Here is a 16,809-nt window from a genome sequence, read left to right as displayed (position 1 = left end):
GGGTGGCTCAGGCGGTCGAGCCTCTGACTCTCGGTTTGGGCTCAGGTCACGACCTCCTGGTTCATGAGTTCGAGCCCCAAGTTGGGCTCCGCGCCGGCAGCGTGAAGGCCGAATCAACGTGCCCTGTGCGGGAGGGCGCCCCTTGGGTTCCCGTGCTTTGCTGCAAATCTACACGGTAGGAGATGAGAGCCCGGCGGCTAACGATGGGGGGACATCAGATCTGGCCACGTGTCTGGGGCTGGCCCCCGACCCCTGCGGGATATCGCCCCAGAAAGAGTAACCGGGAGAGTTGGAGAGGCAGAGTGAAGGCTGGCCCTGGGCTGGCCCATCCTGCCCTCCTTCTCGGTAGCTCTGTTACTCTCGGTTCCCCACGCTAACAGTATTCACAGGATCCTCCTGGTTGCAGAGATCATTACGTTGCTAAGCAACTGCTGGGTTCCCGGGTGGAACACACAGGAATCTGTTGCCCTCATTTGGAACACAGACACACACGCGCGCGCGCGCACACACACACACACACACACTCTCTCCCTTGGATCAGCACTCTCTATGCCGCCTTTTAGATCAAATCCACATGGAAGCGGAATTAAAGCAAGAACTGAGAGCTAACCAGGGACATACACAGAGACGTGCTGTTATGCCATCAGTCAGTACCGGGTACCTGGGATGGGGGAAGGCAAAGTCAAGTGGCTTTTTCACTGTGTTTACAAATTCCGTCTCGCTCCGGAACAATCACCACTGAACGTGGGCCAGAGGCCGCTCAGTGACGATGGCTCGGCGTGTTTGCTGTCCGCGCTGGAGCTGTCTGCACAGCGTTTCGACAGGTGGGGCGTTACAGACACACGGGGGATGGGGAGGAGAACCAAGTCAGGACCAAGCCTGCCCGAGGTCCGAGCGCTGCCATCGGTGTCTCTCCCCGACTCCACGCCTGGGGCCTGTTGCTGCCTCTGATGCCCAGAACTCACAGCCACCCCGGGCCCTGAGCACCTCGAGGGCCCCAGTCTGTCTGCATCCGCCGGGCTCTGGCCCACAGTCAGTGTGCAGTGTCGTTGCTGTGTGGATGGCGGGTGGAGACAGTTAAGCTTGTTTCCTGATCGGCGTGTTAAGTGACATGACCGAGGTTACAAGAGCCGGACCGGGTGCATGAGCGGGTGCCTTGGGTCCTCCCGCCGGAACATTCACGTCCAAGCAGGTCAAGAAGGAACCCAGGTTTCAGGGAGAAGCATTCACCCCCTGACGCATTCCCGCGGACCGATCCGAACGTCCAGACCGGAAAGAGAGACCCTAAGGACCAGACTTGCAACGGGAGGTCGCGTGAGCAAGGGGCAGCCCGCAGCCGGGCCGGGAGAACCCTCTTGGCACACGGTCTACGAGAAAACACACCGAAAGCAAATTTCGCGAGCCCCTGTAAGTAGCACTCGCCTAATTATCTGCACCGACATCCCCTTAACACTTCAGTCGGGGGCCACGAGATGATAAAGCTGGCCTGACGGCACTGAGGTTATGAAAATGCCATTAAGCAGCTTCTGTTACTGAGCCAGGTTTGAAGTCTGTGCTCTGGGACCAGCTGGGCACAGATAATTTTTTAACAACCCAAATTGATTTATTTTAAAACCAGGAGGCTCTCAGGACCAATATTGCAGAGTTGCCGTAGAGCCGGAGGCAGGGGCCAGGCGAGGGCTGACACGGGGGGGGGGGGGGCGGCCATGTGGGGGCCTCAGAAGGGCAGCCAGGACCTCCACCCCCGGGGCCTCCAGGGGATGACTTTCCTCCCCCACAAGCCCATCTGTGTCTGGGCGGCGGGGAGGGCCAGGCCCATGTTACCGCTGGGCCCACTGAGAAAGGTAGGTGATCCGGAGGGGCCTGGGGACCCAGCTGATGCCAGGCCCTCCGGACAGGAGCCAGACGGGGATCCCCACCAGCTTGTGCTGTCCTTGTTCCTCCCGGCACACACAGGGTCACAGTGAGACTGACTTTCTGGGGCCATGGGGATGCTGGGCAAAGAGCAGCGTGCGTATCTCGCTTTGGAAACGATGTCTGGGGCGCCACAGCGTGTAAGTCAGGCCAACGGAGCTGTTCTGCGTTCCTGAGGCCCTCGGCCTTCGAATCTACCCCCTCGTCTGCAGAGCGCAGCACCGCTGGCCTTTGCACGTGGACCCTGAAGCAGCTTGCTGAAGGGTACCTGTGCCACCACGAGAGCCGCCTGGCTGCCGGTAATCTTCATGACACGGAGATGAGGTCAGGCTAAGCCTGGAGCAAGCCCGGGATGGCCACCGTGGCTCGGAACACAGTTCCGCCACCCCCCACGGCCTGCCAGCCCTCTCCGGGGGCCTCAGTTTCTTCGGTGTGGAGAGCGCTTTCTGGCCTCTGGGCTTTGTGCTCGCGTCCCCCGTGCCTGGGACGCTCCGCTCCTGGTTTTCCACACAGCTGGCTCCTTTTCGTATTTCAGGTCCTTCAAAGGTCCCTTCCTCAAGGACGGTCACCTCCTTCCTGCCCATGCGCACTCCGACTCGACTCGTGAATATACTTTCATTCCTTTGTGGCACTTGCTGTGCTCTGGGTTTGTCTCCTCACTTATTGTCTGTTTTCCCCCTCGCGAGCGCAGCTCCCCAGAGGAGAGACCTGGAACGTCGTCTGGTTTCGGGGGTGGGTCCCAAGGCTCAGGAGAGACGATCACTAACCGTGCGTCTGCTGCCCAGTGTCCCAGGGCCCGGACCCCTGCGGGCGTGGACCCCTCCTGCTCCGCTCGGTCCTCAGGCCTGGCACTGGTTCTTGCCACACTGCAGCCCGGGGACTCCCGGCCAGTGAGGCTTCCGGGCCCAAGGATGGTGTCCCGTCGCTTCCCAGCTCTGCCCTGGGGGAGCCTGCCCTCGCCACGCCACCTCCGGCAAAACGTCAGGCACTCCCCAGCAGGGAGAACACCACTCGTGGGGACCCTCCAGCGCGGTGGAGGGAGGGTGGCCGGGCCGGCACCCTGACTCTGAGCTTCCCGGGAGCGGCCGGGGCTCTGCCGCGTCCTCACCCACTCCCTGCCCTTTGATCTAGGTTGACACTCTCTTCAGAGTTGAGGCTGCTTCCTGGAAAAGTCAGCCTGGGCGGCTGAAGGTGCCCTTTCCCCTGAACTGCCTGCCTGGCGGGGTGTTTCCAGGTGGTCCGAGGAGGTGCCTCCCACGATAGTACGCGGGAAGGCTGCCTGCTCACCTTCTTACCAGGTATTCGTAATCAGACACCCCCAGACCCGTGTCCTCTCCGATCTCAGGGAACGGACACACGTGTCCCCCGTGAGCGAGGGCCTGTCGCTCTCGTCGCCCCTGTCCCACCCTGGGCTCTGGTGAGAAGTGAGGGTCTCACCGCACTTGTTAAGAAGGACCCGAGGGGGCAGGTGACCCCAAAGGGGTGAGCTCCAAAACTCGGCCCGCTCTCGGGAGACCACACCGTTTCTGTGGGGATGCGATTCGCGCACACGGCCGCCCCTCCGTCTGCCTAGAAAAACCTTTCCCTGTCCTCAGGAGGACGCCCTTCATCGCGGGCCCGGGCCTCACGCCGCCAGGGCCGTGCCGGCAGGAGCCTTGAGATGCATTTAGACGTGGCAGGGAGCGTCCTGGGGGGTGAGTTTGCAGGCTGTGTCTGCTCCCCAAACGGGCAAATACCCAAGTCTGACAACCAAGGCAAGACCCAGCAGGGGAGAGGCCTGCCCCGGGGACAGACCCGCAAGCGAGGGGGCAGCCCGGCCTCCCCTCCCGTCCCCTGCCCAGCAGCTGTCACCAGCCTCACCCTTGTCAGCAGCCCACATCCACTTAGGGCTTTGCCTGGTGAGGCCGTGGGATCAGCAAAGCCTCGGTAGCCGGCAGAATGCCCAGTTTAGTGCCCAAAGGCAATGACTTTCCTCTCCGTCCTTGGGCCTCGGGGCCATCGGCTGCCACCGACGTCAGTGCCAGCCTTGGCCGAGAGCAGAGGATAGGACACCAGCTGCGGGTGCTCATCGGTGCCGGAGGCCGTCTGGTGACCAGCAGAGAGCTGCCTTGGGTGTGCGGCCGGGCTCGGGCGAGCCACCCTCGGCGAACTCAGCCCCGCGGGCAGGTTGGCCGGCCGCGCCTTCCTCCCAGGCTGTTCTCTGGCTCCTCCAAGGGCACAGGAGTCGGACCCTGAGACGCCCCCTGGGTCGGAGGTCGGGCTCTCTGCCTTCCGGTGGAATACCCTGGCCAGGCGCTCCCCCTCTCGGCCTCCGGTTTGCTCCTGTGCTCACCGGGCAGAAGCTCAGGCCCCGCAGAGCACGGGGCCCGGCATTTGGTGAGGCCTCAGTAGGTGCCGGCTGATGTTTGCGTTGTGAGTGAATTGGGTTATAAATAGCAGAACGGACCGGGGGCGGCTGTCCTTGGCTCCTGAGCACCGCTTGGAGGCGGTCCTGCAGCAGCTTGCCAGAAATCCGGCGGGTTCCGCCGGGTGGCCTGTGCCCCGAGGCCCCTCCCCGCTAGGGGAGCGCGGGCCGGGAAGCCCTGGGGGGGCGCACCTCGACGCCCGCTGCCCCCGACCCCCGGGGGGCTCACCCGGTTGGGGAAGGCACGGAGGAGGCCCCTGGACCGGGGAGGGGAGCCTCGGCAGCCTGAGCCCTGGACTCCTCCCTCGGGACTCTCCCGTGCTCAGACGTGGCTAAGGAGGCGAAGTGCCAGGCGGAGACCTCAGCCCCAGTCCCCACTCGGCCTCCCGCCGCGCACGGGGACCTGCCACTCGGCGTCTTGGTCACTCTTCCTGGAGAATGGGTACAGTCCCTACCTGCCCCCCTGCTCCCCAGTCAGTGTCCTCAAGATGCTTCGCTCACATGCCAGCACCCGGTACGGTGTGAAACACGAGGAGAAAGCATCCGAATACTTGTGCTCTCACGTCAGGTAGCGATGAAGAGCTGTACTGTTACCTAAGCGGAAGGGGCAAAACCGACCGCTTTTAAGTCCTTTGGGACTTTCGAGTTTATAACATTTGAAGTTGTATGTAGACGTCTACCAGAAATGGGGTCTTGCGCGGACTCTGTCTTCAACTGGCGGTACTGTTTGAACCTCACAGTTGGTGGTGGATTCTCTATGCAAAGACGGCGTGTTACCGTGCTGCTTCTTTCTACCACGGCCGGCCAATCGGTGTTTCTCCCGGGTGTAACGCGAGCCACGTGAGAAACTGATTTACGTCCATACGGAAAGACAGCTGGGGAAACTGTGGCTCTTGGCCTGCACGTTGCAGGCCCAACCACGGTGTGGTGTTGCTGGTTAACGGCCCAAGACGTGTGAGTCAAGCGCCTGTCCAACGGGAGTACGGAGAAGAGGGGTTAGTCAAAGCGTCAACACCTAGGCGCGGACGTCAGCGGAGGCCAGCAAACAACGGGCTCCTGGGACAGCGGGGGGAGCGCCCGGCACCCCCAGGGTCTGGGCAGAGGCTCCAGGCAGAGAGCCAGCGGCCCGCTCTAGGGCGTGGCGTGCCTGGGCAGAGCCTCACAAGTGGCCCCTCACATTCTACCCCCAGCCGCGACGGCAGCACCTCGAACTCTGCATCAGACTGTGACTGGCTACCCCGTGGGCAACCGGCCGCCTCCTTCCGTGACGCCTGCCAGCCGGGATGGGAAGGGCCGGCAGGGGGCTGCCATTTCCCTCCGAGTTGACTAGTGAAGCCACAGCCTGGCACCTCCCCAGCCCTCCGGCCGGTCGGCGACGGGAGGAGGCGAGAAGGATCCGTGCACGCTTCACCACACACGCGCACGTGTGTGCGCCCCGACCTGCTCACCCTCCACGGGCACGGTTACTCCCCTGCCACCAGCTTGGTGGAGCTCACCCGTTTTGGCTTCTGCGAGGCTCCAGAATGGCCTTGGGGGGGGGGGAGGGGTGGGGGTCCCGGCAAGGATCTGGAGAACACGGAACCACAGGGAGCAGCGCTCCTCTTTGGGAGCCAGGGCAGGGATGGTCTGCCGTGGCTGGCTGCCTTCTATCACAGGTCTTTACGCGGGAGAGCCACGTCCTGCCAGCGTGGATGCGGTCCGCACTCGGCTGTGCCGGCGTCCAGGAGAGGAGGGGAAAGGGACGCAAGCGTTGTGTAACAGGTGTGGCCCGCGCGTGTCCGCTCCGGCTGCTCCCCAAGGGCACTTCCTGGCCAGCACTGACTGGGCGAGATGGGAAGGCCGGCAGGGGGCAGTCTCTGTCTAAGCCGACTGTGGGACTTACCTGGGAGCGAGGCTGGCGGGCTTGGTGCCCGTGGGCGAATCCAGTGCTTCCCCCGGCTTGGCCGATTTCTCTCGGTTCATTTGCTGTAGGATTGAGTTCAATTCGCTGATCACGTTTGCCTTCGGGCCCGAGCGAATCGGGCTTCTGACCTCCGAGACGTCACCCCACAGCTTGGAGGTCCTCGGCGGCGTCACCTTCGCGGCCCCAGGCTGGGCGCTGCCCGGCGGGGGCGGGGGCGCCGGGGGAGGGATGACGAAGCTGTCCACGTCTTCTTCCACCAGCGCGTCCTGGTAAAGCGCGTTGCTTTTGGGAATGATGGGCTTGACTTTTGGCTTCGGAGGCACCGGGGGCTTGTCCACCGTAAACGCCTGCCCGTCCGCATAGACCGTGCAGGTGTCCACGTTGTCCCCGCCCTCGGACGACAGCGTGGACATGCTGGACACCGTGGACACGGTGCTGGTCGTCTCGAGGTGGTGGTCGCTGCTGCTCCGGCTGTCCACCTCCTCGATCCCAGAGTCCGTCACGGCGTCAAAGTTCTCGGGGGGTGGCAGGAACGAGGCGGGCAGGCAGTTGGAGAGGCCGGCTGGCTTCTTACCGTCCGCACAGTTGGCCGGCTGGCTGGGGTTCAACGGAGGGGGCTGGGAGGCGTCGTGTTTCTTCTGCTTGACCAAGTCCGTGAGGGCGGGGACGGAAGCGATGCGGTCATCGGGGATATCAAAACTATTTGCAAATTCCAGGGGGGGAGGCAATGGCTCTGTAAAAATAAAATCCTCGTCCAGATCCACGGATGCCAGAGGGGGAGGAGGGATGCGGAATGGCAAGATCACCGCCTCTTCCACGGAGCCCGCCGCCACGATGGTCCTGCCGGGCGCGGCGGCGGCGGGCTCGGGGCTGGCGGAGATCTGTAAAGCACCTTCGGTTTCGGGAGCGCCTTCTGGCACCTCGGACAGCGGGCTGTCTGGCTTGGCCTCCGCGTCGGCCTTCTCTTCCTCTTCCTCCAGCAGGCGGTCGGTCTTGGTGGCGTCCACGGTGTGGACCATCAGCAGGCCGGCCGACCTCTGCTGGGACGTGTCCACGATGTTGATGAGCATGTTCTTCTTGTCCTCGCCCTTCCGGTCCTTGCCCAGCTCGGTCTCGTACTTGTTCTCCGTCTCCTGCCGCCTCAGGGGCCCCCGCGTGTTCTGCCTGGTGACGGGAGGGAAGCCTGCTTCCACGCTGGGCCGCATTTTGGTATCGATGTAGAGAGGTTTGTGGAGGTCGGCCTTGGGGGCCTCCCCCTTGGAGCCCTGCTGCGACTCCTTCATGGCTCGGTCCCTTGCAGAAAGCGCCAGGGCCAGCGGGGAGCTGGGGTCCAACAGCCGCCCCGTGAGCGGGTGGACGTAGTTCTCGGGGCCGGCCGCGCTGCCGCCCTTGGGGGGCACCGCGGGGCCGCCGTCGGGGCCCTTGGCTTTGGATGTGGAATTGAGCGGCCTGCCGGCCTCCCCCTGAGCTGCGGCCTCGCCTCCGCCCGCGAAATGGTTCTCGGGCTCCCTGGGCGCCGCCCCCGGCGCGGGCAGCGACAGCGGCTCGGCGCCACCCTCCTCGCCGAAGTCGGCCTCCTCGGGGAAGTTGGAGGAGCGCACGCGGGGGGCGGGCGGCCCCAGACCCACGTCCTCGTCCCCCAGGTCCGTGGACAGGAAGGCCGGGGAGTTCCTCCTGGCCTCCAGCCGCTTCTCCCGGTCGCGGACGGCCCCGGCGATGGCGGCGGCGAAGGGGCTGCTGACGGTCAGGCTGTCGTCAGGCCGCAGCTGGCCCGGCTGCTCGGAGGCCTGGGGCTCGATCTCGGTGCTGCTGCCCTGGCTGCTCTTCCCGCTGCTGCTGGTGGAGGGCTCCTTCACGATGATGGTGGGGATCGGAATGGAGCACGTCTTCTCGGGGCTGTCCTCCACGTTGGACTGCTTCACCAGCATGCCCTTCCGCCGGGCGGGCTTGGCGGGCACGTACACGGCCTTGCTCGCCACCCTGCCGACCTCCGAGTACGGGTTTTCGGGCATCTGGCCCCGCTTGCTGCGGAAGTTGGCCTGGGCGGCGGCGCTGCGGCTGTAGAGGTCCTCGGAGTCCAGGGAGTAGCGGTCCAGCTCTCTCCTGTAGTACAAGCCCTTGTCCCTCATCACCGTGGCCACCGTGTCCGAGCGGGCCGCGGGGGGCACCTTGGCGGCGGCGTTCTGGTTGAACGCCGGCTTGATGGTCCCGTAGACTCTCGGGGTCGGGGACTTGGGGCAGTTGTAGGCGGTGGGGGAAGGGGGCGGCGGGGACGGGGGCACGGACTGCGGTGGGGGAGGGATGTCCTCCGAGGTGTCGGGCATGGACAGGCTTCTGGTGAACTTCAGCATCGGAGGGGCCAGAAACTGACGCTCTTCCTCCGTTATTCCTGCAAAAGGAGAAGGCAGACTCAGCTTTAGACCGTGACGGCAGCCCCCCACCAAGCCCCTAGGCCGGTGTGCTGCCCTACGTCTTGCACACTCACAGTGGAGCACTTGTTCACAGAGCACAGCACAGGCCACAACGCCAGGAGCTTACGGGGCCCGTCCGAGCCCCCCGCAAGGAAAAGAAAGGGAAAAGGAAAGAAAGGAAAAAGGGGAAAGGCACTGGGAGGCACTGAGTGCGTGCTGTTGAGATGTTCCGCTTGTGGTGCCCGGAGCAGAGGTCTGAGCGACGCGTGGGGCCGCGGTGGGGCACCCGGGGCAGCCAGCCGCATGTGTGCGCGCACGTGTGTGCGGGCGAGCGTCGGGACTGGGCTGGATCGGGACGCATCTGTCCTTTCGGGCCTGGCCCGGGCCCGGGGCGTGGGGTCTGGGGGCCGACACCGTCACGCTGCCCGTGGGAGATGAGGGGGAGGGTGCCACCGCATCGACTGACGGACGTGCCGTGGCTGGTGCTGCGGCCAAGGGACGATAGAGCCGGCCTCACCCCCGTGACAGGGACCCGTTTTGTTGCCTGACTTCTCTGGGCCACCCAAGGGCTTGAGGGTATTGGTGCTCCCGGGCCATCAGGGACACACGGCCACGGGGGGTGGGAGCCCAGACTCCTCTTTAGCCCAAGCCAGGAGCAGCTTCCTGAGCAGACCCTGGGCCACTGGCCCCAGGAGCCTGTCCGGGTCCCGCCTAAGACCCTCTGGGCCGGGGGGTTTCCCAGCATCACTATTAAGTGGGGTCGACATTCAGCTGACTTGGCACAAAGTCAGGTCACGTCATAGGCAGGACCCCACCTGACGAAGCAGCGGATGATGTCGGGTGTGAAAGTGCTGAGGGGCCCGGCATGGCGATGGCCCCAGTTCTGTGTGTGGGCCGGCTGGGCCAGGCTTTCCAGACCCTCTTTCCAATGGTCCGAGGTATCGAAACATCAACAGAATGCACTCGAGGAGACGGAAGCGAAACACAGACACAGACACCGACAGATGGGAGGCACTGGGGTCTCACTCGGTGGGGGGGGGGGGGGCATGCGGGTTGCTCAAGGAGGTAACAAAATGGATTACTTCAAATCAAAAAACTTGTAGGACAAACTACGGTAACTTATTCCAATGAAAATCTCCGTTCGATAAGGGTATTCCCAATTTAACGTACTCCTGTGGGAGGGTGTTTTGGCATCGAACAGACGGATTTCTAAAAGGCCTTCTCGACCAGTCGCTAACACGTGGGTCGCCCGACAACTTTCCCAAGGAGTCGTAATTTAAGAATACGCCTTAAGGAGTAAGTATAGGGGTTACATTCAGATTACAGATTCGGAAGCGTAAGGTTCACTAACCTGATAGAAAGATTCTGCTGTCTGACAGGAGGAAATGAATTGTTATTAAGCAGTAACAGAGCCAGCGCACAAAGTGGCGTCTACGCTACTCTGCGGTGGCCCTGAGCTCTTGGGGAGGGCGGGTTTGAGGAGCAGCGGACTGGGAGCCACCTCACGCTAGTGACCGAGGAGCCAGGCCTCCAATAACAGGAGGCGCTTCCAGAAATCACCCGCAGCATCCCCGAGGGCCGGCCTGGGGCTGCCGGGTCCAGCCGGGTCCGGCAGTGGCCCAGCTCCTCTGAAGCTTTACACGGTACAGACAGCGTCGGGTTATCGCACAGGGGGCTGTCCGGCAGGGTCACGTTCGCCATGCCCGGAAGTGCTCGTAGGTATCGCTGGGGCATTAACAAGAAGGCACGCGGCTTTCCACGACACGCGGTACATTGAGTTTGTCGGCGTTCTAGAACGTGGCCCAACCACCCTTAGAAGTGTGTCTGCTGAGCTCACCCGCTTGAAACGTGGCAGGGACCGGGCGGTTCGGGGGACGTGGGGATTGCGTTGAGTGGGCGACCACCTCCACCTGCCACTCTGGTCCCCGCAGGGCAGTGGGGGGGGGGGCTTCCTAGGCTGCCCTGGGCCACCCTCCGCCTCCCTCCTGGCGCGGGCCCTGTCACCCCGCTGGCATTAGCACGGCCCGCTCGGCCCGCGAGGCTGGATGTCGTTTCCAGCAGGTAGAAAAGTTTGAGTCTGGGGGGGGGGTCTAAAGGGCCCCCCGGTGGGTGGGCCCCAGGGGGCAGCTCTGCCTGGGGGACTCTGAGGGCTTCTCTGAGAGCCAGGGGGCAACCTCTGTGGGTGGAGGCCATGCTTCTTACCTATTGATTTCTGCCTTCGCATCGTACCTCGGGGGAGGCCCAGAAACGGGCCTTTCGGGCTCCCAGGAACAGTGGGCGTCATGACGGCGATCCCCTGTCGTTCATACACGGACTGCAAACCAGAGACCCCGGAGTGAGACGAGCCCCGACCAGCCCCACCCAGGGCATCCGGGCCCGGAGGGTGACACGGAAGCACCTGTGCCCACCTGTCACACGGCTTCCTGTGCTGCCCCCCCAGGAGCAAGCCGTGTCCAGCCGAGGCCGGCAAGACATACCAGCCTCAGGGAGCCGGAAGAGGCTCTTGCTGGGCACTCCCCACCCCCCGCGGCTCCTGGCCTCTAAATGCCAGGGTGCCCCGTGGAGCCGTGGACTGGCCGACACGTCTGAAAAGGGGCCGCGGCAGACGCTCGGTAGGAAAGCGCGCACAGCGGGTGGGCAGTGCAGGAGTCTCCGGTTCCCTCCTCCACAGGATGGGTCAGGAACACCGACTCACGGCACGGGACAGGGTGAGCCAGGTAGGGGGGGTGGGTGAGCAAGCGCAAGGACTGCCCTGGAGCCCCGAGGCCAGTGGCGCCGGCACGGACCTGCGGCAGGTGGGCTGGCCCCAGGGGAGCTTAGCTTCCCTCGTGCACTTGGGAAACGGATTCCCCGTGCAGCCGCCGCCCAACCCGCCGCTTCCTCGTCTCTAACGCTGGGCTTGCTGGCCGCCCCCCGGTCGGCGGCACCGGAGGCGGCTGAGCCTGGTGGAAACGTGAGCGTCAGCTCGTTGGCATCCTGTGCTCAGGGCCCCAGGCTGTCTTCCTAGAGCACCGTCTGTCCGGGGCCCGAGGCCGGGCCAGACAGCGTCTGGGCCACATGGGGCTTAAGATGTGGTGAGAGGCCACAAACAAGGCGGGCAGTGAGGATGGGGAGACGGGGCTGGGGCTGGGGGCTGACCCTGCAGTGGGGCGGCCCAGAGCTTGTGGGATTACCCCCCCCCCCAGCCCCAGGGTTCTGGCGGGGATGGGGGTCCCACACCAGCAGGTGGGTCTGTTCTAACGTGCATTATGCCAGGCTGGCCTGTGCAACGGGCGACGTTTCCAGGTGTTACCGTAGGTGTGTGCTGTCACTGCAGGGACGGCCCGCCCTCCTCCCCGGGGCACGGCCACTCACGTTCATGTCGGAGACGGATGGGAAGCACCGGCTGGTGGGCCGCTGCTTGATGGTGGCTACCCTGGACTCCACGGCCACGTTATCAGCAGTGCGGGATGGCTTGGAGGCTGGGACAATCTCGTCGGGCTTATCTGCAATGTGAACATGACGGTGGGAACGGGCGTCAGTGACCGGAGCCCCTAAAACACCACCGGGGGCTGGCTTCTGACAAGGTGCCCTCTGCACATGAACAGCCACTCAACTGCTCCGGCCTCCAAACCATGCAAGCGGGCGCTCGTCACCGCGGTGTGGGTCACGCATGCGTCTCTGCCACATGCACTCGCAGCGACGCCAAGTCCGTTCCCAAGCCCTCACCCCGGGCAGGCGCACGCGGACAAGACTCTCAGTGACACAGCCTCGGCCCCCGAGGCCTGCAACTCCCTGAAAGCCAAGTCTTCACCGGAGCCGCTTTGTTTTCGCTGCTGGACGTACTCTTGGCCGCGCCAACTAAACCAGGGTTTGGGATCGTTTCCTCTTTAAAAGCTCAGAGGCATACGTAGGTGCTTTGCCACAGGTTGCGGCTGCCGGGCTGTAAGGCCCTCGCGCCCGGGGCTAGAGGTGACGGGCACAGTCAGGTGGCCGTCGGGATTCCCAGCCGCCAAGCCCGTGCTGCGTGGGGGACACCCAATTTCCCAACAGCACAACATTCTTCTTGGTGAAAAAGAGAGTCAAGGGTTAGTGATGTGTAATTCTTACAGATTAAAAACTTTTTACGATTTAAGTGTAAAACATCATTACAACTTTTGGAAAACGTGAAAAGTCCAGCGGGGCCTAGGATCGCCCACACGCCCTCGCTTCATCTGTAGGATGTCTGAGACCCCGCGGGGCCTTGGGGCCCACCCTCCCGGAAAGACTACGGCCCAGTTGGCACAAAGCCAGTGCGAGGCGGTGCCTGATGGGAATATCCCATTTTGGGCCTCGTGAGGCCCGGCACCGTCCTTGCCCCCCATCCCCCAGGACGCGCAGGCCTGGACGTGTGGTCATGTGGACATTCCGTCCACAAGCCCGAGGCCTTCTCCCAGCAACCCCGATCTTTCTGGGGTCTGGCGACTCCCCTCGAAGTGCCTGCTGTCACGAAGAGACTCCCAGGCCCCTGGAGTCTCGCCCAGACCCAGAGCCGTCAGGCCAGGGTGTGAGGCTTGGGGCGTCTGCTCGTTCCCACCGGGCAGGACAGCCACTTGGAACAACAGGGGCTTCCCAAGAGGAGCTAGTCCCCTGGAAAAGCCCCCCCAGAGCCACCCACACCAGGGTCCCCATAGAGGAACTGCAAAAGGGAGGAGGTGTGTGGGGTGGGGGAGGGACAGGGGGCCAGGCAGGCAAGCAGCCACCAGGGCCACCCCAGCCTCACAGACCACCCAGCAGGTGGGCCTCTGACATCTGTGACTAACTGCTCACAAGACTCCTGGGTCCAGACCTGTGTCCTGGACTGGGGGTGAGCAAACTAGGGCCCTTGGGCCAGATCCTGACTGCCAGCAGGCAGACACTCCCCCTGCATGCAGCGATTACGTTTTTGGTTTTTTTAATGTTTATTTTTGAGAGAGACAGAGACAGAATGCGAGTGGGTTGGGTTAGGGTCAGAGAGAGAGGGAGACACAGAATCCGAAGCAGGCTCCAGGCTCCGAGCTGTCGGCACAGAGCCCGACGCGGGGCTCGAACTCCCAGACCGTGACATCATGACCTGAGCCAAAGTCAGATGCCTAAACGACTCAGTCACCCAGGCGCCCCTGAGATTACATTTTTAAGAGGCTGTTAAAAGGAGGGGAAGGAGAATGTGCCACAGAGAGCCCGTGGCCTGCAAAGCCAAAACCCTCACCGTCTGGAAAATACCTGCCCCCTGGCCCGGACCCTGTCCCAGTTTACCTGCCCGGGAGCCCCGGGCGCAGAGGGTTCTGGCCGAGCGGCATTGAGAAGGCCCTTCCCCCCGACAAGCGCATTCACGTCTCTCCCTCGTGAAGAGAAGACCCACTCCCTCCCTGTGTGCCTGCCCTGAGGTCCGGACTGGTCGGGCAAGGGCACGTCCTCCTCATCATGCGTGCTAGGGAGCATCAGCCCCTTAGGGAGTTGGTCAGAGACACTTCTGTCTCTGGGCCACTCGCAGCCACGGTCACCGTGTCCCCAGCCCGCCTTCCTCCTCACGGCCCACGGAGCTGTCCTGTCCTCAGCCGTGCTTAGGGCCCCGGGAGGCGCCACTCACCCCCTCCCGGCCACCAGCTGCCGCTCCTTCCCTTTGCCGGGTCCCTGTCCCTGCCGCTGTGCTGTGCACACCCCACGGTCCCAGAAAGCTGCTTCCTCTGGGGAGCCGTCCCACCCCCGATCTGGGCCGGGATTCCTTCGGTGGCTGGGGTTTAACCTGTTTCTGTGCCGGACCCCCACCCTGCCCCTCCGGCTGGGCCTCGCTCCCTTGACTGTGGCGCGGGGTCCCCTCACGGACGTGCTCAGGTGGCGCTTGGCTGGCCTCCTTGGTCTTCGTGGCCTGTCCCTGGAAGCTGGGCCCCTGGTGCTGGCTGTCGGCTCGTTTCAGCTTGAGCTGCGGGGAGTCGGGTGTCCTCGGGGCTGGGGGCCCGTCCTCGGGCTCGGGCCGTCTTTCCAGGTCCGGCCTTGGTCGCAGGGCATGCCACTCAGTGGGGCTCTGCCGGGCCTCCGGGACGTGGAGGGGGTGCCACCGAGCCACAGAAAGAGCGACTGGAGGCCAACACTCATCCCGTGGGAGGCACCGTATGGGGCGGGGGCCCCAGGGCAGGATGCTCTCCTGTGACGCAGAGCTAACCAGCAGCACCTTCGACAGTCTCCTGTTTCGAGCTGTTTCTTTGGTTTTAACCCCCTTCCTCCAAGCGGATGGGCGGTTCACCCTAATTTACCAGCAGGCCGAGGGGCTGCTGCCCGGTATCCGAGTACCGCCTGGACTCTCTTTACGAGCCAGAATAAGCAGGGAGCCCTCTGTGATCTTGGAGCCCCAGGGCACGTGGCAGGCACCCCAAAAATACACCTTCAGTCATGGGCGGGCACAGGTGAGGCAAAGACCCCGTGTCGGGAGCAGTGGTCCCTGGTGGCAGTCCTAAGCACCTCCTCTCCTTTCTGGCCGTTGGGGAGGGGAACGGTCCCGATCTGCGATGTTGAAGGTCACGCGGCTAAAAACCCGTGACCAGGCGAGCTGGTTGGTGGGAGCTGGGCCTCGCGCCGGGGTCTTCCGGCCTCCGCATCCCCACCCCACCCTGGGCCAGGGGTCCCGAGCCCTGAAGGGCGGTGGGCATCGGGATGGTCTGCCCGCTCCAGCCGGCTGAGAAGTCAGGGCACTGTCCACACCAGTCGCCCCGTGCTGAGAGGGGCGGGTCTGGGGGTGCCCAGAAGTGCGTGCCTTGGAGTCGTGGCCACCTTGAGTGGATGTCCTCGTCCTTGTTTTATTTATTATTAAAAAAAAGTTTTTTTAAATGTTCATTTATCTTGGAGACAGTATGAGTGAGGGAGGGGCAGAGAGAGGGAGACACAGAATCCGAAGCAGGCTCCAGGCTCGACGCAGGGCTCGAACTCATGAACCTCGAGATCGTGACCTGAGCTGAAGTTGGACGCTTAACCGACGGGGCCACCCAGGCGCCCCTCCTTGTCCTTGTCCTTGTTTTAAATCTTGGCCTTTCCACCTCCAGCCAAATGTTCTTTTGAACCAGAACACCAGAGTTCTTGGGTTGTGGGGGGTACAGCTGGGAACGATTGCTTTCAGTGACAGCCATTAAGTGTGGTTTGTGCGATTCAGATGGGAACACGGACAGCCCGTGGCTTCCGCACGGGAGGCCTGGGGCTCCTCCTGCCTTGCGCCCGCCTCTGAGGGTCTGTTTACCAGAACATGAAGGCTTTTAGGAAAAGCTGTGAGGCTGGAGTCCCACTTCTCATTGTAGAGTCTCCAGGTTATTGTGCTTCATTTAAGAGAGCCTGGGTTTGGGTCTCTGCTCGGGGATAAAGAGGATTAGCGAACGCAGCCCCCTGCAGCCCTAAAATGAAGTGCTCTGCGGCTGAGAACAATCCCGCAGACGCATCTTAAAAACCACCTAGCAGGGAGTTGAGGAGAAGCCTCTAGAAGCAGCCACGTGCTGTCATTTTCTAAGCAAACGTACGGACTGGGGTGATGCTCCCGTCCATAAACTGCCCGCTTCCTGGCGAGGGGGCAGCGTGTTTTAGGAGGGGAGGTGGCATATTTGGCAAGAGCGGTTAGGTCCCCCGGGGAACCAGAGCAGGGACAGCCAGAGCGTCACAAGCCCTCACCCCCCCTCCCCCCAACGCCCCCAGCCCAGGAGCTCACCCTTGGCCACTGGCAGGCTTCAGCCAGTGCGCCCTGAGCCCTCCCAAGGCAGGAACCCACGTTCCACGAGCCAGACCTCGGTGGGATCTCCTCTGCATGAGGGAAACGCAAACACCGATGGCACCAGAGGCCACGCGCCAGCCCCGGGGGAGGCAGTGGCTGTGGCCGGCTGGCCCACTTCTGGCTTAGTCTTCCCGGGGGGCCGTGAGGTGCGGGGAGGGGTCTTTGAGCTGTTCCCGGTCTGATGGCCCTGACGCGTCTCACACCTTCCAAGGGTCAGGCCTGTGGGTGCAGGCAGCACCGGGGTCGCCCGGGGGAGCCAGGGCTGGGGGCCATCTCACTGGTGTGACAGTTTTCTAGAACCACCACAAACAGTTCAGAACGAAAGAAGTTTGTTCTCCGTCAGTCTGGAAGCCAGAATTCCCAAATCAAGGTGTCAGTAGGATGTTTCTCCTCCTGGAGGCTCCCGGGGAGGATCCTTCCTGCCTCTTCC

At 63.3% G+C, this 16,809-nt stretch overlaps 1 protein-coding gene and 1 long non-coding RNA gene across 15 annotated transcripts in view; one reads left to right on the top strand and one right to left on the bottom strand.

Moving 5' to 3' along the window:
• Nucleotides 1–16,809, bottom strand: part of SHANK2 (SH3 and multiple ankyrin repeat domains 2) — a 500,122-nt gene that overhangs the window by 6,975 nt on the left and 476,338 nt on the right. For 10 of the 14 annotated variants that reach the window (XM_053202784.1, XM_027045494.2, XM_053202782.1 and 7 more), the window contains 4 exons: nt 11,987–12,117; nt 10,835–10,946; nt 9,984–10,004; nt 6,201–8,610 (listed from right to left, as the gene is read on the bottom strand). In XM_053202784.1, the coding sequence (XP_053058759.1) occupies nt 6,201–8,610; nt 9,984–10,004; nt 10,835–10,946; nt 11,987–12,117 (2,674 nt within the window). Of the gene's footprint in view, nt 1–3,774; nt 5,286–6,200; nt 8,611–9,983; nt 10,005–10,834; nt 10,947–11,986; nt 12,118–16,809 lie in introns of those variants that run through there. The other 4 variants (XM_053202783.1, XM_053202780.1, XM_053202781.1 and 1 more) reach the window with 4 other exon arrangements.
• LOC128311725 (uncharacterized) overlaps nt 1–16,809 on the top strand; it is a 38,589-nt gene that overhangs the window by 12,158 nt on the left and 9,622 nt on the right. The gene's annotated exons all lie outside the window — the stretch shown is intronic.

The sequence above is a fragment of the Acinonyx jubatus genome, chromosome D1, assembly GCF_027475565.1.
Source record: "Acinonyx jubatus isolate Ajub_Pintada_27869175 chromosome D1, VMU_Ajub_asm_v1.0, whole genome shotgun sequence".
NCBI classification, from domain to species: Eukaryota; Metazoa; Chordata; class Mammalia; order Carnivora; family Felidae; genus Acinonyx; species Acinonyx jubatus.
Note: the sequence above shows the minus strand (reverse complement) of the source record. Positions and strands in the feature narration are given on the sequence as shown.